The sequence below is a fragment of the Podarcis melisellensis genome (genome assembly GCF_964234715.1).
Source record: "Podarcis melisellensis genome assembly, chromosome: 3".
NCBI classification, from domain to species: domain Eukaryota; kingdom Metazoa; phylum Chordata; class Lepidosauria; order Squamata; family Lacertidae; genus Podarcis; species Podarcis melisellensis.
Window position 1 is genome coordinate 62832425 of NC_138530.1, and position 27133 is coordinate 62859557.

At 43.0% G+C, this 27133-nt stretch overlaps 1 protein-coding gene across 2 annotated transcripts; it reads left to right on the forward strand.

The window, feature by feature from the left end:
• STX7 (syntaxin 7) lies at positions 1-26577 on the forward strand. Of its 2 annotated transcripts, none has more exons than XM_081907223.1 (10): positions 1-146; positions 7795-7936; positions 15346-15415; positions 17141-17231; positions 18716-18853; positions 20638-20690; positions 21099-21189; positions 21941-22013; positions 23766-23848; positions 25761-26577. In XM_081907223.1, the coding sequence occupies exons 2-10, from the start codon at positions 7852-7854 to the stop codon at positions 25854-25856; spliced, it is 780 nt and encodes a 259-aa protein (XP_081763349.1). In that variant the 5' UTR covers positions 1-146; positions 7795-7851; the 3' UTR covers positions 25857-26577. The 2 variants fall into 2 exon arrangements, with proteins under 2 accessions (XP_081763349.1, XP_081763350.1); XM_081907224.1 differs by having other exon boundaries at positions 24-142.
• The last annotated feature ends 556 nt before the right edge of the window (positions 26578-27133 follow it).

Consider the following 27133-nt stretch of genomic DNA (forward strand, 5'->3'; position numbering starts at 1 on the left):
GCTGCAGCAACGGGGCGGGGCTCCCGGGGCGGGGCCGCCTCCCGCGGGTCAGCTGAGCGGGCAGGGCGACCAAGTCCGGGAGCGGGGCAAGACCGGCTGCCCTCTTCGCCCCGCGGGGACGCGCCGACAGGCCACACAAGAGGCGGGTAAGGAGCGCCGGGAGTCCCGGGCTGGGGGCGCGCGCGTCGAAGGGCGTCTCTTCCTCGCTCGCTCGCTGCAGCCGCTCGGCGTGCGTGGCGGGGCTCAGGTGGGCGCCGCCCTGTCGCAGAGCAGCCGCCCTCCCCTTAGCTCGGACGGGAAGGGGCGCCCTGTCGAACTCGGGCGGGCAGGAGGCTTCAGCGTGGAGCGAGCGAGCGGAGGGCTGGCTGGCTGGCAGTTCCGCATTCCTATAGCCCCTGGCCTTCCCCGCCCCGCGGCTCAGCCTTCCCCGCCTCGGAGGACGGCTCTCTCCGCACGACGGCCTTCCTTATCCCGGCCGTCTGCCTGCCTGCCTGCCTGCCTCCGCGGCTTCTCGGGAGTCTCCGCCAACCCGGTGGAGCCGCTCGCCTTGTTTTTCCGGAACTGATTTCCTCTGCTTTCGGGAAGTCATTATGTGGGCGGGGGAAGAGGAAGGGCTGCTCCCCCCTCTGAGATACGTGTGTGTGTGACACACGCGTGTGCGTGTGAATGAGCTCGCTCTGCGTGTGCGCGCGCCCCAGGCGCTGATGGGGAAGAGAAACCAGCGTTCTTTTCTGGCTCCCTAGAGCTGCTCGTCCTCCTCCCTCCTCTGGCTGGAGGAGCCCATCATGTGATAGCGATAAGGAATCACAGGGTTTCTTTCAATCGGGGCCTTCGGAGAGATAGTATTAGGCGTGCACCGATGAGTGGATGGGCATGTTGCGGATACCCGAGGCCGCGTAATGCGTGGCAGCTCCCGCGGCGACACATTTCCCGGCGTAGACCTGCTAAGGAAGCCACATAGGCTTTAAACAGCAGCTCTTAATGCTTCTCTATCTGGACTGGCAGCAGCCTCTTGCGATCTGGAGGAATGTAGTTCAGGGCTGTATACGCACAATACATTTAACGCCCGTGGCTTCCCTTAAAGAATCCTTTGGAACTGTAGTTTTCCTATATGGAGCTACAAGTCCCAGCACCCTTAAACGGCAGTCCCCATGATTCTTTGGAAGAAGGCGTGTGCTTTAAATATATATTGTGTACTCTGCCCAGGCAGTTACTCCTGCTTTTTTCTGGCTTTCTGTCTCTGCCTTCTGCCTTACCCCTCGCCAGTGGGCAGCAGTCGCTGCTGCATGTCACTGGAAGATGCAGTACCGGGTGGAGAGATGAAAGGGCTGAAGGGCTAAATGAAAATACCATTCTTGTGGTTAAGCATGCCTATTGAATGCAATACCAGCTGTACATCTCTCCCCCCGCCCCTCTGCTGTAGGAGACAAGTGGCAGAGTGGGGCGGGTTTTAGTGAGGAAAGGATGGATGGGAGAAAGTTAGCCAGTCCCTTCTCCTCTTGTTCCTCTGTTCAAACTTGCAGCATCCTGAAGCTCTTTTGTTTTAATGAGACAAAATACACTGGGGTGGAGAATTTCCTCCGTAGGCTTCCTCATTTTATGAAGATGTGGTGAGAAGTTTTTGAAGCTGTGGCGTGAGTTCTTGCAGCTTTTGAATGCTTGCAAGAATGTGGGGTAGTGGCAAGTTGCTTGAAAAACTGGTATGCATCAAACTGCCACTGTCAATGCAGTCTCCCTTCCTAATAAATAATACAGGGTGGTTTTTAAATCGTTTATGGATTGAAACTAAATCTCATTTGGGAACTATGAAGCCAAATGTTGGAAGATTCAGGACAGATAAAAGAAAATACTTATTCATTCTGTACATAGTCAAACTATGGAACTCTCTCCTATCAGTGGTCAGTGATGGCCACCAACATAAAGGTAAAGGGACCCCTGACCATTAGGTCCAGTTGTGGCCGACTCTGGGGTTGCGGCACTCCTCTCGCTTTATTGGCTGAGGGAGCCGGCGTACAGCTTCCGGGTCATGTGGCCAGCATGACTAAGCCGCTTCTGGCGAACTAGAGCAGTGCATGGAAACGCTGTTTACCTTCCCGCCAGAGCGGTACCTATTTATCTACTTGCACTTTGACATGCTTTCGAACTGCTAGGTTGGCAGGAGCAGGGACCGAGCAACGGGAGCTCACCCCGTCACGGGGATTCAAACCGCCGACCTTCTGATCGGCAAGTACTAGGCTCTGTGGTTTAACCCACAGCGCCACCCACGTTCCCTTGGCCACCAACATAGATGGCTTTAAAAGAGGATTTGATAAATTCACGGGGGAGGGGGCTATCGATGGCTCTTAGCCATGATGGCTGTGTTCTGCCTCCACAGTTTGTGGCGGCAGCGTTTCTGAATACCAGTTGTTGGAAACCACAGGAAGGGAGAGTGTCATTGTGCTTGAATTCTGCTTGCGGGTTTCCCAGAGACACCTGGCCAGCCAGTGTGAGAGCATGATGCTGGACTAGATGGGCCATTGGCCTGATCCAGCAGGCTCTTCTTGTGTTCTTAACTACTTAGCAAGTAAGCTCACAGAATCAGTCGGAGGGGACCAGGAGGACCACTGAGTCCAACCCCCTGGAATGCAGGAATATTTCACCCAACGTAGGGGTCGACCCACGACCCTGAGATTAAGTCTCATGCTCTACTGACTGAGCTGTCCTTGCTATCTCAAGAATGTAAAACAGATGAGGTATTGCTGACCGCGAGTCTATATCTTCAGTAGGGTCTGAAACAACAAATGTTATAATTCAGTTAAGGACACTTCTTTTTCTTAAAGAAGGACAAAAGAAGGATGAAAATTGCCCCTGTAAAACTCTTATGTCTTCCAAGATATCTTGTGAATGATCTTAAAACTTGGATTGCATATATCTATAAAACATCCCAGGATCTGTCCAGTACGCTGCATTGTTCTAAAATAAAACTGGGCTTATTGAACTGATGGTGTGAACATCTCTGAGAAAGCTTTTTAGGTGGCTGAGTTTACGAATCTATTATTTTTCTTAGACTGAAGTTATATGAAAGAGCCTAAATCTAGTACTACAACTATTTAATTGCTTTTAAATTCTGTGGCTCCTTGGAAGTCATCTTTGAAAGTCCTATCAATTACACTTTGAATCCAGTGTGGTGTGTATCTTACCATTGATGGTACCTTACGAGTGCAGAGAATCCTGGGATGTTGTGCTCTGACCATGAGGTTCCCAGTAAGAGGGGCATTAACCACTATGACCTTGTAGAGCATGGGTCGGCAAACTAAGGCCCGCAGGTTGGATCAGGCCCAATTGTCCTCTGGATCTGGCCCGCAGATGGTCCTGAAATTGGCGTGATCGTTTGGGCTGTGCCATTTTTGGGTGTGCCATCCCCCCCCTACACCCTGTGGTGGGGCCACTTCCCTTCCCCCTCCCTCCTCCTGGCTTCTCCTGCCCTGCAGAGGAAGGGAGCTGGGCTTTGAGCAGCCAGACAATCCGAAGCCTTGCCGCCCGTGCGCTGGCCTCTCCATCCATGGCCGCGCTGTGATGGCAGCGTTGCGGGGCTTCAGCTGGAGCTTGGCACGCCTGGCGTCCAGGAAAGCTGGCCCAGAAAGGAGAAGCGCCGCCACCACTGCTGGCTCCCAACCGCAAGCAGAGTGGCAGAAGAGGTAGGAAAGCAGGGGGAGGGGCTGAAGGAGAGAGAGAAACCCCCCCCCCGCCGCCATGTGTGCGTGTGTGCAGTCCGGCCCACCACAAGGTCTGAGGGGTGGTGAACCGGCCCCCTCCTAAAAAAGTTTGCTGTCCCCTGTTGTAGAGGAATAACTGTCCCTACCCTCTATTCCGAGTGTGTTTCTTTAGGATGCTCCACCCTAGTGTTTAGGGTTGCTAATCGCTACTACTTTTGCAAAACAATCTCAAAAGTTGGGCAACAGAGTATCTTAAATCTCCCATGCCTGCATAGATATACTCCAGCAAGTTTCTTTCCACGGGTTAATTAGGTGCACCACCCAGTCGTGCTAGTAACCATAAATCTTAGTGCAAGACTGTGGGACACTTCAGGCACCTTAAAGTCAAATTGAAGAGGAAGTACCACCAGGTGTGTGTGAGAGGTGATGTTGCAGTAAAAGGAACTGAAAGAGGAGTTAAAAATAGAATTGAGCTCTACATCCTGCTGGACTGGGCTGCCTTCCCACAGAGATGGATTTAGGGCAGTGCAACCAGTTCTACTACACTGGACACCAAGTCTAGGGGGTGCCACCGGGCGTTGCAACTATGATGTAGTGAACTGAGGAGAATGGAAGGCGCTGAATTTTGGCCTCACACAGGGAGGTGCTGAAATTTGAAAGACCACAACCCACCTCTGTTCTCTGTACCTGGCTTGATGATTCCAGACTATTCCTGTTTGTCTCTCAATCTTCTTGGAATTCTTCCCAAGCTTGCTCTTCATTATCATTACGTATTTGTACCTGCTTTTCAGCAACAAGTCCTCAAAGTGGTTTATGAATTACTGGTGGAGACCATTTATAGGCATGTCCAGTGGATGTGTGATTGCTGATGTGTGGGTCCTTCTGGATCCGGAAGAAGGCAGAATGGGGGCAGGCTGGAACGGGGCAGGATAGGGCACGCACAAGGAGTGGGAATGGAACCGCTGGGCAAAATGATTGTGGCCTATACAAGGTGGCTGACAGACGTGTTCTCAGTAAAGTTGTTTATGATCTCAGCCAGGGTGGGTTTTCATGTATAGATCTTCTACCCTAGAGCAGATGATCACACTTCCATGCCCTATAATTCAGTGGCCCCTTCACACATTACAAGCAGTGTGGAGAGGTACTGAAGCTATCCTGCTTGCCCCGGGATCATGTAGTACATTGCTCTCATGTTTGAGCACTGAAGCTTATGTGCACAAACCTCTACAGGAGCTTGAACCCTGCACTCTCAGCTCTCGCAGAAGCGAAGGCCCATAGATGTCTACAAATACAGACTTTCTCCTCAGTGCATGGGAGAGTGCATACCTTTCATGCAGAAGATCCCAAATTAAGTCCCTAGCATCTCCACATAAAAGCCTAGTTTGAAACCCTGGAAGACCCTCAGTGTAGACTTGAGTTAGATGAACTAACATTTTGATTTTTTGTAAGGCAGATTCCTGTGTATCTACAGAAATAGCACCATTTCTGACCTACTATAGTCGTATCTTGGTTCACAAACACTTTCCGAGTCAAACATTTTGCCTCCCAAACGCCAGAAAGCTGGAAGTGAGTGTTCTGGTTTGTGAACGTTCTTTGGAACCCGAGCATCCAGTGCGGCTTCTGTGGCTTCCAATTGGCTGCAGAGCTTCCTGCAACCAATCGGAAGCTGCGCCTTGGTTTCTGAATGTTTGGGAAGTCGAACAGACTTCCGGAATGGATTCAGTTTTACTTCTGAGGTACCATTGTACTTCCATGTATTTTAAAGAGATTTGTGATTTGATGTACTCTCACGCCCTTTACAGCTAACAGGGAGTACATGTTTTTGTGCCTGTGTATCAGTACCAGAATGCAACACGGCAATCTTTGCATGACCATGTGGGCCACTTTGCCCCTCCAGTCCTACTGCTGCTGCACCCCCGTGAGCTAAGCAGTGGTTTGGCTGAGTGTGTTGTCCAAATCATAGACATTCATGGTTTCTGCAGGAGACAAACCATAAGTTCAGGTTCAGACATCGCACTAAGCCAAACCGTGGTTTAACTCATACCATCAGGAGGACCAGTTCAGGAGTGCAGCATCCATGATCTTCTCTGTGAAAACCTTCACTTGTGCACATTCATGCTAAGCCATGGTTTGGCTTACCATTACGTGCAAAGCAGTTCTGTGCGTAAGAAGCTGGTTTGGCAGTTAACTGTGTCCTTATCGTGGAGCTGTTTATATGAGAAAGTAACTGCTATTTCATGCAAGTAGCAGAGAGTAGTTTCGAAGTAACTGTCTTTTATATACTTTCATACAACGTAGCAAAAAGCTATTTCAAAATAACAGTGTATGTTAAAACACTAGGATATCTTTATGTTGAGAGAACATTTAAATGTTGGCCAGGACTCAGGAGGCTTTGTGAGAATTCCTAGTGTAACAATGGGAAAACGTGAGCAGAGGAAGTTCAGTCTTATTGTTATCATCTGCATTTATTTGTATGCTGCCTATTCTCTCATGACACAGAATCATAGAATTGTGAAAAAGTTACATAATTCACTAAGTTACAAAATATAACAAGTAGTTAAACAAGTTAATGAAAACATCTCAAAATGTACTATGAAATTAAATCCCCTTATAATATGTTATAAGATCTTGCAATATTCCAATAACATTAAAAAAATAATAGCTCACCTCCAAAATGAATGTCCTGCTGTTCCTCCAAGGGACTTGGAAAACCATCCAAATGATTCTATGAACATGGTCTACAATCCAAACAGCTTGCACTGTCATCTGCTTAGCTTCACATAAGTTTTAGCCCTGCAATATCTGGAGGGCCACAATTCCCCATCCCTGACCTGTGTCTTCAGGCTATTCCCTCTCAAGCTGTTCCTGCATCTAGAGCTTGTGTGCATCTCTGCACAGCTCCTATTACAAGATGGAGGTGGTAGTGTAGTGAAATAGATGGTCCATGGGGCTCCTCTCACTGCTTACGCTGGCTCTTTCTGTAATGTCTGAGGCTGCTCATAAAATGAAAGGCATTGTCACCTTCATTGTTGTGCTTTAACAAAAAGTAATCCATTGCTCTTCAGGGCTTTGAAGGCAACCTCACTCCTCTCAAAGCCCTTGGTCATAGATACAGGGCTTTTTTGTCTAGAAAAAAGGTGCCAGAACTTGTTAAGCTTTTTTTTAGGGGACATCTCCCCTGAAAAAGCTTCTATTCTTATGCCACCACTGTCCGCAGCCTCTTTAATGCTGCCATGCCATCATGCTGAAATGCTAAAGAGGTGCCAGAATGCACAAAAGAGGTGCTAGCACTCACCAAAGAGGTGCTAGAACCCAGTTCCAGTAAGTTCTGGCTGAAAAAAAGCCCTGTCTAGAATTATATGGGGGAAAGAACTATAATGCCATGTGGCAAGTGATTTGGGGATGGGGGATCTGGCTTATGGGTGAGTGTTTATTGAAATCACATTTCAACCCAGGAGTGTGAGAAGATGCCCATTATTCCTCCTCCACACACAGCTGATTCACAGCCCCTATTTTTACTCTCTTTTTTCCTTCATGGAGTTTAAAGGACAGAATATGCTTCCCACTTTTATTATTTTCACAACAATCCCATGAGATCAGTGAAGGATGGTTACTGCTCATAATTATCCAGCAAACTTCATGGCCAAACTTCCCCAGCTCAAGTTGATAATTTTATCCACTTGTAGGGAATTAACACAATAGTCTATAGAGTGTCTGTCTTGATTCGTATAAGCTGCAAGCAAGTTTGTCTGGATGTGGAAACTGGCATTCTCTGTGTTGACATCCTTCCAAAGTCGCCTCTTTTTTTCTCTACTTCTCCTTATGTATCAGCATTACTTGCCTACAGTGTAGTTATAAACAGAGTTAGCCAGATGTCTTAATTGCGCTATAAACCTCTTCTTTACTGCACTTTTGGATTTCCTTCCTAGCCTTTCAAAATCTAACTTGCTCTGCAGATCATTCAAAGGAAATGGGAGTTACCATAGGAAGGGTGATTAAAAAGGGTGATTAAAGTTTTACTTGAACATTTGAGTTTTTATGATGCATTTCCCTATTATGTGTAACTTCTTAAAAAAAGATATTCTCCTTATATTTTCAGGTGGCATTATTGGTGAATCTTTTGTTTATGACCTAGTGTGCATCGTCCCAATCGGCCATGGCGTACAATTCAGGCATCGCTGGGGACCCTAACCAGTTAGCACAACGCATCACTTCAAATATCCAGAAAATCACACAATGCAGTAAGTTCCTTAAAGCTATTCCTATTTACAAATGTTCCTGTCCCTATATCTTTTATTTTTGTCATGACAGGTTTAGGAGCTTTGGGTGAAATCCAGTGTTTTCCAAGCAGACTTCTGTTTCTCCCTCTCTTCCTCCTAGCCTCTGCCCAGAGGACCACCCAATACTTCGGAGCAGATTTTGGGTGGAGGGGTGGCAGCGTGGAGGAGACAGAGAAAGTCTCATAGTACAAGCAGTCATCTGTTCCACTGGCAGATAGGCACAGTATATTGCCCTTTATTGACGAGATCCTTAACATCTCAAAGGTTTGTGCCAATATTAGTTTTATGTCAGTTTTTAAAATTCTGGACTTTGTTAGCAAAACCTTCACCAGTTCTGCAACTATACTTCAATATCTGGTTTCTGGTGAGGTTTCAGGACCTAGTCATGAATTGCACACCTTAACTATCTTTTCTGAAGTCTGTTGTACATGTTCTGGGCGGTGAAGGATTGAATTCAGTATGGCCCAGTACTAGGAAAAGGCAGCACAAAATTGAATGGTGTGTCTAAAAACAATGTACCCAAATGGTCTTCAAAAATCCTCTGTAGATATTGCCTGCTATGAGAGTACTTTGGTCATAAGGCTATGTTAGAAGAAAAACTGTTATTGTTTGCATAAATATGTTGGTAAGATTCCCCCCTCTCCCAAGAGAGCCATATTAAACTGTTGTAGAAAAGAAGAAATTGGAAGAGAGTACTGTGGCACCTTAAAATACATCTTATTGTCACATAGATTTTCATGGACTGAAGTCCACTGGGCCAGATGAATGTGGAGGAGAATTCATCACTTTGAGAATGGTGCTAGAGATCATGAGTGGCGCACCATTTGCATGTACATATTGTATTATTATTATTATTATTATTATTATTATTATTATTATTATTATTATTATTATTATTATTATTTGCTAAACAAGTTTAGCTTTGGGATGATCTTATCAATGCATACTAACTGATTATTCTTCAGCTGTGAGCAGGTGGCTTGAATCCTCATTAAATTCCATACTGTAATTATTGTTGTGACCTTGTTAAATATATGTGCAGCAAGCTCCAATGTAGCATGATGAAGAGGGCACTTTCTGGTTTCCATGCCCTTGCTTCTCCTTTAAATGATTAGGAGCTGTATCTGCTGACTTATCTCTTCCTTCCTCCTCCCTTACTTTCATCAGGCATCCTTTGTACTGGGCCACTTATATTTACTCATACTGCTGTAAAAGATTCATAACATCGTAATCCTTGTGTGTCACAACACACAGCCTTCTGTAGAACTGTGTGTTGAGCCACACCTTCAGAAACAGTAACTAGTAAAAGCCCTTCTATATGCGTTCAGATGTTCTGAAAATCCTTTCGATAGAAAGCTAGCATGCTGGGAAAATCTGAAAATCCTTTCTATAGAAAGCTAGCATGCTGGGAAAAATGGTAGGCCTGAGGCTTTCTCCCTCACGTGCTAATTTTGGATAGGCAGAGTGTTATTGATGTGGGAAGCATTCAGTCTTCGCCACTAAGTCATGGTAAGAAATCTAATTCCAAAGAACAGTGTCAGACTGTTTCTGAATGTATGGATTGCCTGCTTCCCTTTCTCATAAACCTTTCCCTCAGGGGTGGGGAACCATTATATTTGTCAAGGTCTTAATTATTTATTTGATTGATTGATTGATTTATATATCACCCTTCATCATAAGATCTCAGGGCAGTGTACAAAATAAAATGCCAGATAAAAACATGAATGTAAGGAAAACAAAACAGCAAAACAATATCCCCCCTTATACTACTACTACTACTAATTTATTATTTATTATTTATACCCCGCCCCTCTGGCTGGGTTTCCCCAGCCACTCTGGGCAGCTCCCAACAGAATATTAAAAACACAATAAAACAACAGTCATTAAAAACTTCCCCGAACAGGGCTGCCTTCAGATGTCTTCTAAAAGTCAGATAGTTGTTTATTTCCTTGATGGGAGGGCATACCACAGGGTAGGCGCCACCACCGAGAAGGCCCTCTGCCCTTCTCACAGACACATTTAAAAGGCTGTAGAATATTAATCAGCCCAAGGCCTGGTTGAAGGGCAACATTTTTGCCTCTTCTGTAATGAAGACACCAGGCAAGCCTCTCAGGGGAAAGGCATTCCACAAACAGGGAGCCACTACAGAGAACGTCCATTCTCAGGATCTCACATGGAGGAGGCACATGAAGAAAGGCCTCAGGCGATGAACACAGAGTTCAGGACAGTTTATATGGGGAAAGGCTATATTCTCTCGGGGGTAATGTGCTACTGGGGTGGGGGTTGTATTATGGTGGGTGGGACCACCCGCTTTTCTTTTCCTGGCTCTCATTCTGACATGCCACCTTCTGAGTGCCGCTGGGGAAGAGACATGAAGCTAGCTTGAGGGCAATAGGTTTCCCACTTTGCTTAAATGACTGGTGGCTGCTGCCACATTTGTTTTCTCTCTGGCACATACAAGCTTCTTCTACCAGTTTGACTCATCTTGCTTTATGTGGCAATGCCCAGCCCCTTGGGAGGTTCCCCACTTGTGTGTGATAAAATTCTGAAAGGGAAGGGAAACCACATGGGAAAGAGAGACTCCTGTGCACTTATGGTTGGGCTGGCAGGACAGATGCTGTAGAACTGGTAAAGATGAAAAGGAGGACTGAGTGCTAAAAGAGCTTGGGGTGGGAGCATGATGCTGTTTGGAGCTGCTTGATTGATGAAATGTGCATATTACTTCATTAATAAGAACTGAAACAACCAGTTAGAGGGTGCCCCAAGTTTTAAACACTGAGATGCTTAATACTAAAATAAAATCTTGAAATGGGAGGAGGTTTCAGAGGGGAAATGAAAGGGAGCGAAGAGCTTGTCATCCATTTCTTTCTCTCCAAAATTGGTAGAAAGCATGGAAATTGCAAAGCTGGCAGTGGGAGTACTTCTCTCAATAATTTCTCTTTGGGGTTGTCTCAGTTCATAGGGTCCTGTGCTGATCTAGAGACAGAATTGCCAAATAGTGCTTCTTCCTGATTTCCTGCCCCTGTTCCACTTCAGGACTCTGGTATTGCCAAAGTCCTTGAATTGAAAGACGGTGAATGAATGACTGCTAGAAAGTGGGAGGCTCCTTAAACTCTGTCAACATCACAATCTATTTAACCTTGGTAGCCTAATCTGTTAACTTCTGAAGCGTTTTGGTTGGAGCTAAATTCACATTGGAATGCTGTGTGGGTCAAGGGAGGAGAAAATAAATTACTAGTACTAAGAATTTGCTGTCAGAAAAATTAGCCCACATGGATGATGTAATCACTGCTCTAGCACCCAGACTAGATTATCATGAAGGTTTTGCCTTAATGACTAAACAAGACAAACAAGTTCTAATGGTGTAACTTGTTTCTCTTTAATTGGACAATTGCTTTGTGCAGGTGATACGTCAGGCCTATGTGAGGTGTAAGGAGTTCCTTATAATGCAAGTTTTATTTTCAGGTAGCGAATGCAAAGTTCTTGTGCTCTGGGCATATAATGCAGTTCTTATTGAATGCATTTTGTATCATTAACCAGAACTAGAACTGCATAGCTTTTGCAAATAGGCTGCATGATGTGCTATGAGGCTAAACCCTGGAGTTTCTGGTTGTAATTTAAATAATAAACGCTCCAAATTATGAGGTAAAGGCTAACACTTTTTCTTTGAACCTGCTATGTTGATTGCAAAACTGGGGCGGTTATCTTCTTTAAGGTGACTATTGTGCAGTGATTTGAAAGAATAGTAAAGCACCTACATTTGACTGTAGTCGAAAACTTCCTGTATACCATTTTTCTACTTCCATTCTACCTAATGGAGGTTGAATCGTACAATAGAGCAGTGTCCTTCAATCTCAGGTCCCCAGAAGTTGTTGGATTGTGACTTCCATCATCCCTAACTATTAGCTACTAAGGTGACTGGGGATGTTGGGAGTTGTAGTCCAACAACAGTTGAATTGATTTATATACTGAATCTATTTATTGAATTTATGTCTTGCCCTTCCTGTAGAAGAAGCCCACTCCCAAAGAATGCTGCAATAAAGGGCAATTCTTTCTCTAGCTGATACCCGTTCTCTGAAGATTCTTCTCTGTGGAGCTCGATTAAATTGTAAAAATAATAATAAAAAATCTGAATTGTAGGACCATTTTCAGCCAGAAAATAATACATAAAAATCCATTCGTCTGGTAGAACAGGAAAAGCCTCTGTGCAAGGAAGGGTTTGATAACTATCTCCTATGTCCTAGCTGACTGACAGACATATATGTGGGCAGCTGGGCTAGAGAGGAAAAATGTGGGTTAGTAACTCAGATAACTGATGGATATCTGCTTGTCTAGAGGGCACTTTTGCCTCCCCACGCCCCAAGTTGGCTTCAGCACTCTGTGCTAAACTGGTAGGAGGAAATACAGAAGGAAAGAAGAGAGAGCATTTGTAATGGAGGAGGAACATGCTGAGAGAGGCTGTTGATGACTGCTCTCATGGCTGAGATCAACAGGGACATAGTTGGGCCCTGTCAGAGACAAAACATGTGCTTGCTGTTTAGAAGAAGTCTATGGTTTCAAATTGAAACTAGAAGGCACAGCCCCACTTTTGCAAGCTGTTGACGTTTAGCTGAGGAGAAAGAGAAGGTCCAGAACTTGTTTGTGATAACATATATATTTATTTTTAATGAAATGAGGTCAGGCGAAAGGAAAATGCAAAACAAGTGCATTGGTAAGCCCTGCCACATGTGTGTAGTCATAAAAGCCTGCTCTTTATAGAGCACCGCTGAAAAACATTATTGCACAATGCATCCTGCAGAGGGCAGTATTGGGTAACGTTTCTAAGCTAAATAATGCAAGAATCCTAGGTGCCGAAATTCAAGCATAAAGAAAATGTTAAGATGTAAGAACATGGCAGCTCATTGGCTTTAAAATTATCTTTCCAATTAAACTTCAGTTGTCTAAAGTCTTAATTAACTTGGTCTGCCCTAATTTTTAAGTTAGGTTGTTGCTGTTTGATCAATTTAGGACATGAATAAAGAGAGTATTGTAGCTATAAAAATTTGTAGAATTTTAGAGTTGGAAGGGACCCTGAGGATCATCTAGTCCAACCCCCTGCAATGCAGGAATATGCAGCTGTCCCAAACAGTGATCGAACCTCCAACCTTGGCATTATCAGCACCATACTCTAACCAACTGAGCTATCCAGGCTGATCAGATGGAATCTCTTCCTTTTGGATTTACCTAGTATTTGATTATGAAAATGACTTGGTATTCCGCTTCAGTCCATGAACTTTGTGTTTTGCATTAACATGGTAGCGAGCCTCTAGCATAGATGTGCAAGGGGTTACATAGGCAAGAGTTGATAGGATCATCTGCTCTATGTGGTGTGCAGGGCACTCACTCTACATCCTGTGTGCAAGGGGTTCCCCGTAAGCCTTTGGCACCTACAATATAGAAGATCCACAACGACAAACACTTTCCTTTTAGTGAATTAGGATGTCTGTTCAAGATGGCCAGCAGGTGGCATTTATTCATAACATGTGCAGGTGAACTGTATCCCTATTCTAACCACATTTCTTTGCAACTAGGATTCATTCTGCACATCTCAAAGGGCTTTGCACTTGGGCCTTGTGGAACAGTAAATGGCTCCTGAAAGTCAGCTATTTTATGAATGGGTATCATGGTCTGAGTTCCACTGAATGTGTGATTTCCTCAGGAGTATGTTCCCTATAGGAATGCCTGACTTCCAACTTGCTGTACTAATAAGGGCTGAGACGTGGGAAACCTAGGTTCAAATCCTGCTCAACTGTTCATATGCTGTATGGTTGAATGAGGGTAGTAAGATAGTACTGTTCTCAACTTTGGTTCCACATACTGAATGAGCATTTGGCTCACAACCCATGGGCTCCACCCCTGACACCTGTATGTTTGGAACATAGGGGTTTCTTTGTTGAAAGTCAGACCAGTTGTCCATCTAGTAATATTGTTGATATGACTGGCAATGACTCTCCAGGGTTTTAGGAAGAGGACTGGAAAGACTTGGGGGTTTGGGGGAGGGGGAATCCAAAGGGCACCCAGGATATTACAGGCCCACTAGCTTATCTTCCCCTCTGAGTGAATTGATTTGAAGCATTCTTTCAAAGATAACTTTTATCAAGCATATAGGTGGACAAGAATTAACGGTAGCAACTTCTATCTCAGTAGCCTCTTGGAGCTGTTTGCCTCCACAAGCAAGTAGATGGGGATGATCAGGTAGTCACTAGTTAATATTGATAAGCTTAGAAATCACAGGCTAAGAGGAGAAGTAACCTTATGAGTCAGTAACTAGCTAAAGAACAGACAGCAGAGAGTAGGAATAAGCAAATGTAAGAAGTGGGCTGCCTCCAAAGATTTATATTGGTTGCCAGGGCTTTTAATTCATTGGTAAATGATCTGAAATTCGGGGTGAGCAGCGAGGTAACCATGTTTACTGATGACATCCTGACATCTCATCCTGACTTTGCTTCAGAATGAGAACAGAAATTGTGCTCTGGCGGCGCGGCAGCAGCAGGAGGCCCCATTAGCTAAAGTGGTGCTTCAGGTTAAGAACAGTTTCAGGTTAAGAACGGACCTCCGGGATGAATTAAGTACTTGACCCAAGATACCACTGTAGTCATGATGACAATATATTAACTCCAATGGGATGTGGGTGGTACTTTGGTCTAAATCACTGAGCCTGTTGGGCTTGCTGATCAAACGGTTGGTGGTTTGAATCCCCACATGCAAGTAGATAAATAGCAGCGGGAAGGTAAATGGTGTTTCCATGTGCTCTGGTTTCCATCATGGTGTTCCATTGTGCCAGAAGTGGTTTAGCCATGCTGGCCACATGACCTGGAAAGCTATCTGCGGACAAACACTGGCTCCCTCGGCCTGAGCACCACAACCCCTTAGTCGTCTTAGTGACTGGACTTAACTGTCCAGGGGTCCTTTAACTTTACCTATATGACCTCCAGTATTGAAGGCAATATGCCTCTGAATACGAGTTGCTGGAAATCCCACACTGAGAGAGTGCTCTTGCACATATATCCTGCTTTTAGGTTTCTCATAGGCATTTTGTTGTGGGAAGAGAATGTTGGACTAGATAGGACCGACAAAAGGTGCATTGGAGCTCTTGAAATGTTTTAAGTTTAAAAACATGATTTGAAAGGCTTTCGTTTTCAGCAGTTCAGCTGTAACATGATCTTTTTTGTGTATGTGTATGTATAGCTTTGCTTTTGAAAACTTCACTGAATTTGACCTACCACAGCTCTGTCAACTGGTATATGTTTCTGAATTGTCAATTAGAGATGCATGAAATTGTGGTGGAAATGTATCATTTACAAAAACCCTCTTCCTCTTTTTGCAAACAGCTGCAGAAATACAAAGAGTACTGAATCAACTTGGAACGCCACAAGACACGCATGAATTGCGGCAACAGCTGTAAGCGCTTCATGAGATGACCTTCATTTAACTGCATTGTAGATAGCCTCTCAATATGTGTTCCTGTCTTACCAAAGTGCTCTGCGTCTTTGAAACATTTGAGAACAGAAAAGGAGTGTGGGGATAAACCAACATCTTATCTGTATGTTGACTTGTTAATCCTCCAAGTTGCATTGTTGGCACTATTAAGCACCCAGATGGTGTTGGAAGCAAGAATGTACAGAGCCAACAAAGCCTACTGAGGTTCTTTTGAAAGTTCAAACCACTTTCATGTTTGCTACTTCCGGCATTTTGGAAATGACTCTTAGGCTTTTGACAAGAGTTTCAGCAAGTTAGGTTTTGTTAAGTGATGCAAAAGTATAGTATAGTATAGTAATAGTATAGTATAGTATAGTATAGTATAGTATAGTATAGTATAGTATAGTATAGTATGAAATCAAAAGAAGGAATGTATTTCAAAATAACTACGAAAGAAAGAAAGAAAGAAAGAAAGAAAGAAAGAAAGAAAGAAAGAAATTAGGAATGCATTGCTTCTACAGTGTGATCTTGGCAAGTGTCACTCATGCACCAGAAGGTTATGTAGATTATCAAATGTAATATTTAGATTAGCCTGAAGCCACATGATTATAGATGTATACAGTCCTGTGCCTACAGGTTTTTATTGGTGGTTTCTACAGATCTTGGTTGTTAATATCTTTTGTGCCCCTGCTCATTAGTGAGAGATTTGCTGCAAATAATAATAGAATCTCCTGAAAGAGGGGTGTTGGGCATATACATGGACACTAAAAGAGCTGGCTTTGCAGTTAATATCACTGGGCACGCTAACTAATGCCTACCAACTTCCACTTGGGCCTGATTGCCAGTGCTTTGTCCAGATTTAACTGGTAGATCAGGGTGCCTTGTGTTTTTTAAAACAGGAAGAGTTTACTGCAACCTGTTCTCTAGATGGCCTTTTTCTTCAATAGACTCAGGAGCTGTTGGATTCTGTTGAATTCTGGTTCTAAACACAGCATAAGGGGTCTTTGTAGTATAGTGTATTTTAAAATGGGGTTTTAGAGTTTTTAGGGTTTTTTAATGTTTTATGTAGCTTTTATGTAGTTTTATGTAGTTTTTATGTAGTTTTATGTAGTTTTTCAATTTCATTGTTCGGTAAGGGACAATGACAATAAAGATATCGTAAATCGATTAAGGAATGCTTACAGTGATCAAGTACATCATGTTGCTACTCAAATCATGTTTCTACATTAGAATATGTTCTTTTCCTTAGAATTAACTTGTGATCATAATTCCGGGGGGGGGTGGGGGGTGGAGAGATATTTTTTTTACTCTTATCCTTTTCCAAAAAAGAATATGTAAGCCTCCTCCTGAACATGGTGTTAGTCATAATTTAAAATGTTTTCTCTCTTTCCCCTTCCCATGTTGACTATTTACATTTTAAAATACCGAATCTACTTTTCATGGCCCATCTATCAACCTGTCAGACAAATGCAATCTTTATCATTTAAGTACTCATTTTTTTAAAAAAAAAAGATTTAAAGCAAAGTTTGGTCCACTACTTCTCAATTCTTCATTCTTGGTTTCTACAGAAGTGGAACCAGCAGTTATTTTGCAAATATTAAATAATAAATGCGCCTTTCCTGAAGATTTATTTCTAAAGATATTCAGCAATGGAGTAAAAATGTTGGTTGAGTAATCCAGTCACTGAGCTATAACTTTCTGTTTTAGGCAGCAGAAGCAGCAGTATACAAACCAACTTGCCAAAGAGACAGACAAATACATTAAGGAGTTTGGATCTCTGCCTTCAATAAGCGAGCAGGTATAAAAATGTGTTATATTTTTTAAAAAACAACAACCTAAAACTGCCCTTTTCATTTCTGCCATGTGTGTTTGAAAACATTTTACTCCTGAGGCATATCAAGCAAAATACATTCATGGAACTTGGTTTGTAGTATAATTAAGAGGCCAAGTATTTTTTGAACTACTAGGATTATGGGATTTACTTTGGTACAGGCACTTGGATTATGATCATTTTAATCATTTTGACTGCAATCCTGTGCACAGTTAGGCTGCTTAAATCCTATTGACTTTAGTGGGGTTTAAGCAGTCTAAATATGTGCAGAACTTGGACATTTTTGTCTTAACTGTGAGTGTGCTTGTATGGTATTATATGGGGAAATGAAATTAACATTCATTTCAGGGCAATTGTCTTACAGCCATTCTAACAAATAGCTTAATATTTTCTCATTATTCCATCAACATGACTACAGGTCTGCCTGTGTCTGGCTTTGAGGAAGGAATAAAAGCGGAGGAAATCCAGCACTGCTTCATTGGTGGGGAACCTGTAGCCCTCCAGATATTGTTGGAATACAACGGACATTATCCCTGAACGTTGGCCATGCTGGCTGAGGCTGTTGGGAATTGGAGTCCAACAATATCCAGAGACCTGCAGGTTCCTACTTGCTCAAAATATGTGCAATTATACAGCGTTCTCCTTCAGCTTCTTCTGTATCATGTTAAAAATTGAGGCGTCATCATGTTAACTCCGGGGAAAATTATTTTGCCAGTCATCTCACCACTGTCATACTGGTGGCATTTTTATGCTACGGGACACACAGCACAAAATTTCTCTCATAGAGTAGTGCTTAGGTGGGGCACCCTTGGTTCAAATGACTGCCTCTCTTGCATTCTTGCCTCTCTGTCAGAAGCTAGAACCCAGCACGGACTAGGGATAGCTACGGGGTGCCAATTTTGAACTGTTGCTTAGCGATGAAGCCCTTTACACTATCGTTAATGCATATTAATTGCAGATCTTTACTGTGGGTCCCTTTCAGGGGAAGGGGTGTACATGTGATCCTGTTCCAGCATGGCGCAACTTAAAATTGCTGTACTTGTCCACCTATCTGTGCAAGTGCTGGACTTTCACTGCGATCCATTCCAAAGCCTTGATATACAAGGCTTTGGCGTCCTAAAAAGCACCATTCATTGGCCAGAAGCTTTGCAGTAATAAAATGCTCCTCCACAACTTAGATAAATGTGTGTTCACCACACTGTATAGTTGAAAAGAGAGCGGGGATGCATCGATGTGTAGAATCCTTTTGTCCATGTCGCCCCTGACCTTACTTGATGTCTGCCTTAATGAAATGTGCAGTCATATATGCTGCTTCTGTTCAGCAGCTTGTAGAAAACTCCTGCACTGAATAATAAACAGATGACCAACTCCGGTCTGGTTAAATAACAACTGTACAATAAATTTATCTTATTTTATCCCGTATGTAATATATATTACATTTTGCCCCTTAGCGTCAGAGAAAAATACAGAAGGACCGACTTGTAAATGAGTTCACTACAGCACTGACGAATTTCCAGAGGGTCCAAAGACAAGCTGCTGAGAAAGAGAGAGAATTTGTAGCCAGAGTGCGAGCCAGCTCTAGGGTATCAGTAAGTATATACCAATGTATGTGTGATGTTTCCATTTACAGTTGTACCTTGGAAGCCGAACGCCTTTGCTCCTGAACAAATCGGCTCCTGAACGATCAAAACCCGGAAGTTAGTGTTCTGGTTTTTGAACAATTTTCGAAGCCAAACGTCCAGTGCAGCCTCCACAGCTTCTGATTGGCTGCAGGATGCTCCTGCAGCCAATCAGAAGCCACACTTGGGTTTTCGAATGGTTCCAGGAGTCGAACGGACTCCCGGAACACATTCTGTTCAAAAACCTAGGTACCACTGTATAAAATCTGTTTCAGTGTTTTAACCTTTGCATGTTTTAAAGTAGGTTTGTAAATCTTTATTGGTTATACTGTTTTACCTTTTATAAACCGCTTTGAGGGTTTTCTTTACAATCACATGGTACATAAATTTTAAAAAATAAACAAATTACATAGAATAATGGAGGAATCAGGGTAGAATTTATCATTTATCTACTCTAATACTACCATATTAGGATGCATGGCGAAATGTGTGTTTCACATGCAGTCAGTTGCTAAGCTCCATTTGTGAAATGAATGACAAGCTCTCGAATTTCACCTGCAACAAAAAGTTGTGGCTTTTAAAATTGTAATTATTAAAGCACCAGATAATCTCCTAGGGCCGCAAGCAAGGGTGGAGCTTTTTGGTCGGGGTGGAATGGAACACCAGAAGCTTTCATGTGGTCAAAGTTGGGTTTGAATACAATAGCATGCAGGACCCAGAAGACCCTGTCAGCATGCCTGATTTTGTCAGCATGTGGCTTTGTGGGAAATTGCCTGGGGAACACGATGTGGTTTCTCATGTTTGTTGATCTGAAGCTGAGTGCTATTTATGTGAGTAGGAATTACCATGTGATACTCCACATAATTGCAAACAGGTCTCAGCTAGTAGCATCTACGGCAGTAGAAATTAGCATAAAGGTGAAATAAGCTTTTGCAAGAATTGACACCCAAGGCTGGATCTAGAAGCGTTTAAGTTTAAAGCCTTGTAAGTTTAAACAGGGAAAACAGGTAGAGAAAAACGGGACTTCACGTTGCCATCTGGTGGCACAATGTTAGATCACACATACAACACATATAAATCACTTTTTCTTTACCTGTCTAGCTGAGTCCTAAGATCAGTGGCTTTTTTTCTGGGCGGGGGGGGGGGGTGCAGGGGTTCACATACCCCTAAACATTTTCTGAAAATAAGTTTGGCCTCATTGAGAGGCAGCATTTCAATATGAGTGGGAAAATGAGAGTACCCCTAAACATTATTTTTTAAAGAAAAAAAGCACTGCCTAAGAGAATATAAGTTCATCCATCTTATTCTATCATGGCTGCTCTACTTTCTGCATTAAATATTCCATAACTGTTGGGTATGGTGGGTATGCAGATCTAGCAGGGCCCAGACCAACCTAATGTGAGCAAGAACTTAAGGTGGTTCTAAGAAGTGTTATGACACCGAAGTGGTATTGCTTCTTTTCTGTTTTTACTGATTTTTTTTTGGGGGGGGAGACATTGACTTGGATCCTAAAATGAGTTAAGTTAAAGAAGTTCACAGAAGGAAGCCATTTTTTCCCCTAGTGTAGAAACTTACACCTGCAATTGCATTACTTTTCCCCCTTCAGGGAGTGCTAAGGATATAACACAAATTAAATTGGGCTGATCCAACTTTTCCTTTTTCCTTATACCTTCTTTTTTGTGGATGTGTCATATTGAAGCAGATGTAATTCCAAGCCTCAGAATAAGTTGTTTTTCCATCTCTTAACTTTGCAGGGTGGTGCCCCAGAGGAAAGCTACAAAGAAGGAACACTTGTGTCCTGGGACAGGTAGGAAGTGCTGTAAAACCTGACATGGTTTCATTTATTGAATTAAGTAGACTAGGTAAAAAACGGTGTGCACACATAATATTGCTATAAATTCTAAAATCACTCACAAGTAGGCAATAAAACCTGTTGAAGTTTTTTTTTTTTATGAGGTGTCATAAATGTGGCACTTTCATTGCCAAAGTGTGATGTGATCTTAATCCTGCATTGTTCTGTTAGAAAAACTTAACAGTTTTTATATGTATTTTCTCTTAAGAGCTTCCATTAATGACTTTCACTCGGTGGGTACTGTGTGTGGTATTCAAATAGGTCCCACAATCTGGTTGCCAGTGGCAGCTAGCAATCAACATTCCTGTGTAAAGTATATTAATTAATAATCTGCTTGGATATCCTGTGTGCTTTAACTTATAGCCAGCCTCAGACCCAAGTACTAGAAGAAGAAATCACAGAAGATGACCTTCGTCTTATTGAGGAGAGAGAGTCTGCCATCAGGCAGCTTGAGGTGAGCAGAGGGCAAAGTTTAGAAATGCACTGAGATCAAGAGCGGAATTTTCTTTCCTTGACTTGACAGTGTATTTTTAAAAACTTCTCTTGTGGTATCGGTTCTCCCTACCCCAGTATTTGTTGCCCTTAAGTCTTGTGTTTCCATGTGATTGATTGAATGTCAGTTTCTAAAACCAAAGAAAGGGGTCTTAGCCTGCACTACCTAGTGAACCATGCTCACCAAAGTACATCTATATTTCAGAATTTTAATTCCTAAACCATAAATGGAGTGAAACAGTGTCTAAGTAAAGATAACGAATTTTTTTGCTAAATGGCACAGTCCAGGCCCACTTGATCCTATTGATTTCATTGGAGGAATTACACCTCTGATTTGTCTAGCTAAAACAGGGAGACTAGATTGTACCTTTAAAAAGACATGGATTGCACACTTGGGTGCCTCGTTAACACAAAGCTATCTGGACTGTAATTGATCATGGTTATACCCTAATTAATTAGCTAAAACATTCCATATGCAAATGCATGACATCCAATTTGTTTTCCAGATATGTTAAAAGTAGCATGGTGAATGTTAAAGGATTTGTGTGTGCTGCTTGCTGTTTTGTGGTTTCCTAGTCCAACCATCTCTTTCCCCCAACCATTTGTCCTGCCACTTTTTCCATTTTTTTCTACACGTTGCTGGGAGTGAATTCCTGCAGTTGTGCTAAGGGCTGTTGGAGATGTATAAACATGAACATCTTCTGTGTTTACAGGCAGACATTTTGGATATTAATGAAATATTTAAAGATCTGGGGATGATGATTCATGAACAAGGAGATGTGATAGGTAAGCATAACATTTGGGCACAGTAGCTGGATTCAGTTAGCATCTAGAAATCTCCCGCTAATTTGATAAAAGCTAGAGTTAGCTGTTTCCCAATCATCTGGTTAGGCAAAATTTGGCTTGTGGAGAATCTGAATATGCCCATGCGCCTTCTGGATTTTATTAACTGACGTGTAGCTGCCTTATATTTCAGGCTAAAAGAGATACAATATGAAATGTGCTTAAGGGGCTGTTCTGTTTTGTTGTGGGAAAAGTGTACTTCAGCTTGGTTTCTTGTATTACAACTTACATGGTTCTTGACAGCTTTTCGGATTTCAAAGGAGCTGTGCCCCCCTAGGATTAAATTCAGAGCATGTTCAGAATGAAGAGTTGACAGAAAAGGCATTATGCATAAGAAAAATCTATGTTTTAAGTATACATTTTATAGACCTATAGATTAAGTTCAGGAAGGATTGACTTTTAAACAGATTTTTTTTAAAAAAAGAAAAACTGTGCCTGCATATAGAGTGGGTGAGCACTGCCACCATGGTGGCAGTCATTTTTGTCCAGGATACAGTCTGTTTCCACAAGTTGGTTATGATCATAAAAGATAAAGGTACCCCTGCCCGTACGGGCCAGTCTTGACAGACTCTAGGGTTGTGCGCCCATCTCACATAAGAGGCCAAGGGCCAGCGCTGTCCGGAGACACTTCCGGGTCACATGGCCAGCGTGACAAAGCTGCATCTGGCGAGCCAGCACAGCACACGGAACGCCGTTTACCTTCCCGCCAGTAAGCGGTCCCTATTTATCTACTTGCACCCGGAGGTGCTTTCGAACTGCTAGGTTGGCAGGCGCTGGAAATGAGCAACGGGAGCGCACCCCGCCGCAGGGATTCGAACCGCCGACCTTTCGATCGGCAAGCCCTAGGTGCTGAGGCTTTTACCCACAGCGCCACCCGCGTCCCAGTTATGATCATACCTTGGGGAAATAGCTTACGTTTTCCTTCTCTGCATGTGTAACCGAAGCCTATTAGTTGAGTTGAAAAATCCTAACCACATTTGGTAGGAGTGGAATCACACCTTTAAAAAGAAAAGAAAAGGGGGAGGACAGTAGAGGGCTGCCATTAAAAATGATGATTCTGCATTGAGCCCCACCCTTCCACTACTTAAAGTTACCCACTGTAATGTGTAGTTCAACTTGTCTCATGTCCCAGTATCAGTACAATATGTATGTCCCTGCCAATGCCTCATCTTTGACTGCTGCCAGCAGGGGCAAATAATGCACATTGTAATGATCTCAGGTGGAGGCTCAGGTAATTCCGCACTCCCATGTTGGAAGAAAGTGCAAGGCAGGTCAAAGGACTGCAGGGGCTGCCCCTTGCTGCCCACACATGTAGCAGCCTCCCACCAGAACTGCCTGTGCATCTGACTGGTATGTGAATCAGCCAGTTGGATCACCATAACTCTTCTCAGGCTAGCCAGACACCCAAGTTGCAGGGGTGCGATGTCAATGGGTTGGTATTGTTGGGAGGCTGTATGTGTTACGCTGAATGAGCCACCATCCGCCCCGCGTCCTTTGTTACCTGCAGTTTTTTCCTGGTTTGTTTCAGCTGAATGTTCTTGCAAATAAGTGTGCTTAGGATTGCCCCCTCTTTCCTGTGTCATAGTCAAGTAACAGGACTAAAGATGTAAGGTTCCAGAGCAATCTCTATCTGTTACTGAGAATTTCACTCTGCCTTCAGATTAAAGCCTCTGTGGTTTATTTTTCTCCTCAAAGACAGCATAGAAGCCAATGTAGAAACAGCTGAAGTCCATGTCCAACAAGCAAATCAGCAGTTGTCCAGAGCAGCAGACTACCAGGTAAATATGAACAGACGCAGCTAGATTATGTTGGGAATTTTCCATCCTTTGATTAAAAAATCGAAGCTTAATTCTCAGACTTACTAAGAGGCTAGCAATGTGAGGTACAGGTGACTCACTCTCCTCTAGGCCATATTTTTAATGATCGTTTTTAATGCTCTGCTTTTCCAACAAAAAAATCAGAGCAGTTTACAATCGTATTAAAAAACACACACATACTAAACATTCCATTTGTAATAAGGGAGGCAGGATGAGTTAAAGCACAAATACACACTGCTCAAAATCATGCATGGACAGGAATATCTCTGTACGGTTCCTGAATGCTGACCTAGAAGGCAACAAGCAGACCTCTTGGTCCCACAGGATGGGTTGCAGATGTGTGGTGCTGAAACAGAAAAGCACCCATCTTTCAACCTCCAAGGCACATTGCTCCATCGTCTTCAAAGACAGGTGGATGCCAGCAACAATTCAATCAGCAGCTGCCTTATCTCAAAAAAGTGGAGGGATCCAGAGAAGGACTTCCAATGCAGATATGACAAGGGAATTATATGAGAAGGTGGTCCTTCAGATGCTTTGAGGCCTGGCCATCTTGGGTTTTAAATCAAAAACATCACTTTGAATTACACTCACACACCAGAAGCCTTGCCAACTCCTTTTGGACAGGCAGAAAGCCTTCGAAGGCAGCTCCATGTACATTAAACCATGCCATGACCAGCAGATGGATAACTGTAGCAAGCACTTTGCTGCAACTTTTCATGGATAGCTAAGTTGGGGAGATGCAGTTTGATCCACAGGTGCCACTTGGGCCTCCGTGGATAAGGCCCAATCTAAAAGCAGTCTCAATTGGCAAGCCTGATAATGTAGTACAGTATTGGGAAACATTTCTCAGGCTGAGGGCTGCATTCCATCACGGTCAAAGTTCAGGGGATGCAGCAGAAGCAGAAAGTGGCTGAGAGCAGAGACCAAAGTGGGTAGAGCAACAAATGCGACTTTTACCTTTGTAGAGTAAGAGTCGTGTGTTGCAATCATAAGAAGGTCAAGAGATCTCTACACACACAAAACCATCCTCTCTCCAGGCAAGCAAAAACTATGATCCCAGTTCAAGGATACATTTCAGCCATGCAAAAGCCCTTAAGGAAGGGGAAGCCCAGGACTGCTGACCTGGGGACAACCCTGAGGCACAGATAGAAAACATTTGTTAACTGTAATGACCATGAACCTATTTAATACACTGCACTGAAATGGAAAGCAAGTGACTTTTAAGAGGTGTGCTCTCACATTTATTGGACAGACTGTCCCATCACATGTATAGTATTTATAAAAACTAACTTTAGCACAGTTATGAATGTTACATTCATAAAACCTACTTAGTTCTGATCCCCCAGTAGTAAGATTATTCTTTTTATGAGCAGAATAAGTCATGTGTAATCTAAAAAGTTGTTGAGAGATTTAAGTACCACAAATTTTAATAAGTTTCCTTATGAGTTGGGGTATTTCAGTTTTTAAAAGCAAACTATTGAGTGCCTATAACTTAGTCTTTTCAGTAAATCTAAACAGTGACTAAGGCTGCAATTCTAAGCCAATTTGCCTAACAGTAAATTGCATTGAATTCTGTAGGACTTATTTCTGAGTAGACACAGTTAGGATTGCATGGTTGCTAGCTCAAAATCGCCAGAGACCTCTAACTTGCAAGTTCTCAACTTGCACTCTGTCTCTCAACGAAACATGTGAACTGACTCAGTTTTGGGTTCTTCAAACCATGGGTATCCCCACCTGAAGTCTGAAAGGTTTAAACACAATTTTCCATGCCACTGGTGAGAACTGGATGGTAGATCATCTGACGATGGAACACTTTGAACCTTTCAGTACAGGAATTTCTACACTGACAATCTCCTCTTTTGCTTCTCCACAGCGCAAGTCCCGCAAGAAATTGTGTATCCTCATTCTTGTGCTTGTTGCAGGAGCAACTATCCTTGGCCTCATCATCTGGGGAGCAACAAAATCATGATGTGCTAAATTACGTAGTAGAGTTTCCAGTCATGTCTCATTGTGAAGCTGTTCAGTAAATGATGTGCCCATCTTTATCACTTCTGCTTTGTCACAAGATGCATTTTTAATCCACGAGTGCTTCCCCCTCAGCTTGTGTAGTACAATTTGAATTCATCGCGGCAATGTAACTTGCCAATACTCGATCAAGGTATAGGCAACTTCTTATATGGTGCTTACTACTCTTCTCTTTACCTCCAGGTGTGGATCTGTTGATCAAGTAGACCAGGCTTTCACACACACACAGAGTTGTCTTGCAAGGTCATTCAGCTGAACCCTTTAGAGGCATCATAGAGGGGCTTGTGAGCAGGATTCAAATTGTCAAACACGCTGTTTGATAGGTCAGCTTAACCCCCAACTTTATAGGGCCAGGTTAATTTACTGCAACAATTCATTCATCAATCACTTTCAATGACTGTTAATATTAACCTGTATCTCTGGACTAAGTGAAACATTTCTCATTTCTGAGATCACACACACACACACACACACACACACACAGTCCCAAGGATTTCTTTCCATAAACTAGTGGAAATCTCTGCCCACTGACTGACTCTCTGCACAGTTCAAATCTAATAACTGGGTTACTGGAGGTTGGAGCCTTGCTTCTGTTGTTATCTTTCTGACTTAATCTTTCTGAAACTTTTTTGGATTAAATGTGCAGTTTCTGTTTTACAAAAGAACGGTATCTTTCTCTTCATATTTTGATATTAAAAACCTGATACTGGGTATCAGCAAACTTGGCAAAGGCTAATCTAGCAAAAAGGGTTTGATAATGATAGGCTTTGTGTTTGTACTTATCTTTAAAAGATAAGTCTTTGGAATACATTTAAAAACTAGCTAAGATTTGCACCTTAATTTATGTACTTGTTAGGTATTTGAAGTTTAAAGTATATGGACGAAATTAATATGTATAGTGGCTTAGCTTCAAACCTGGCTCTCTGATTTGAATCTCCAATAATGTACACATTCCTAACTAGAAAACTGTTTTTAGTTGGCTTGTGACTCAAGGCAACACAGCTAGATTGGGGCAATGGGGGATTCACAATCATGGATTTGTATACTTGTGAACATCTGTACAAGATCCCCCACAGGACCAAAGCAGCTGAGAAGAAGGAAGCCATTTGGATTGGGAATACAGCATGGGGACAGGATCAACCATGTCCCATTTCATGGCCCCAATCTGAAGGGAAAAGGGTTTGCCTCTGCATTTCAACAACAGGTGATCTGGTCTTCATA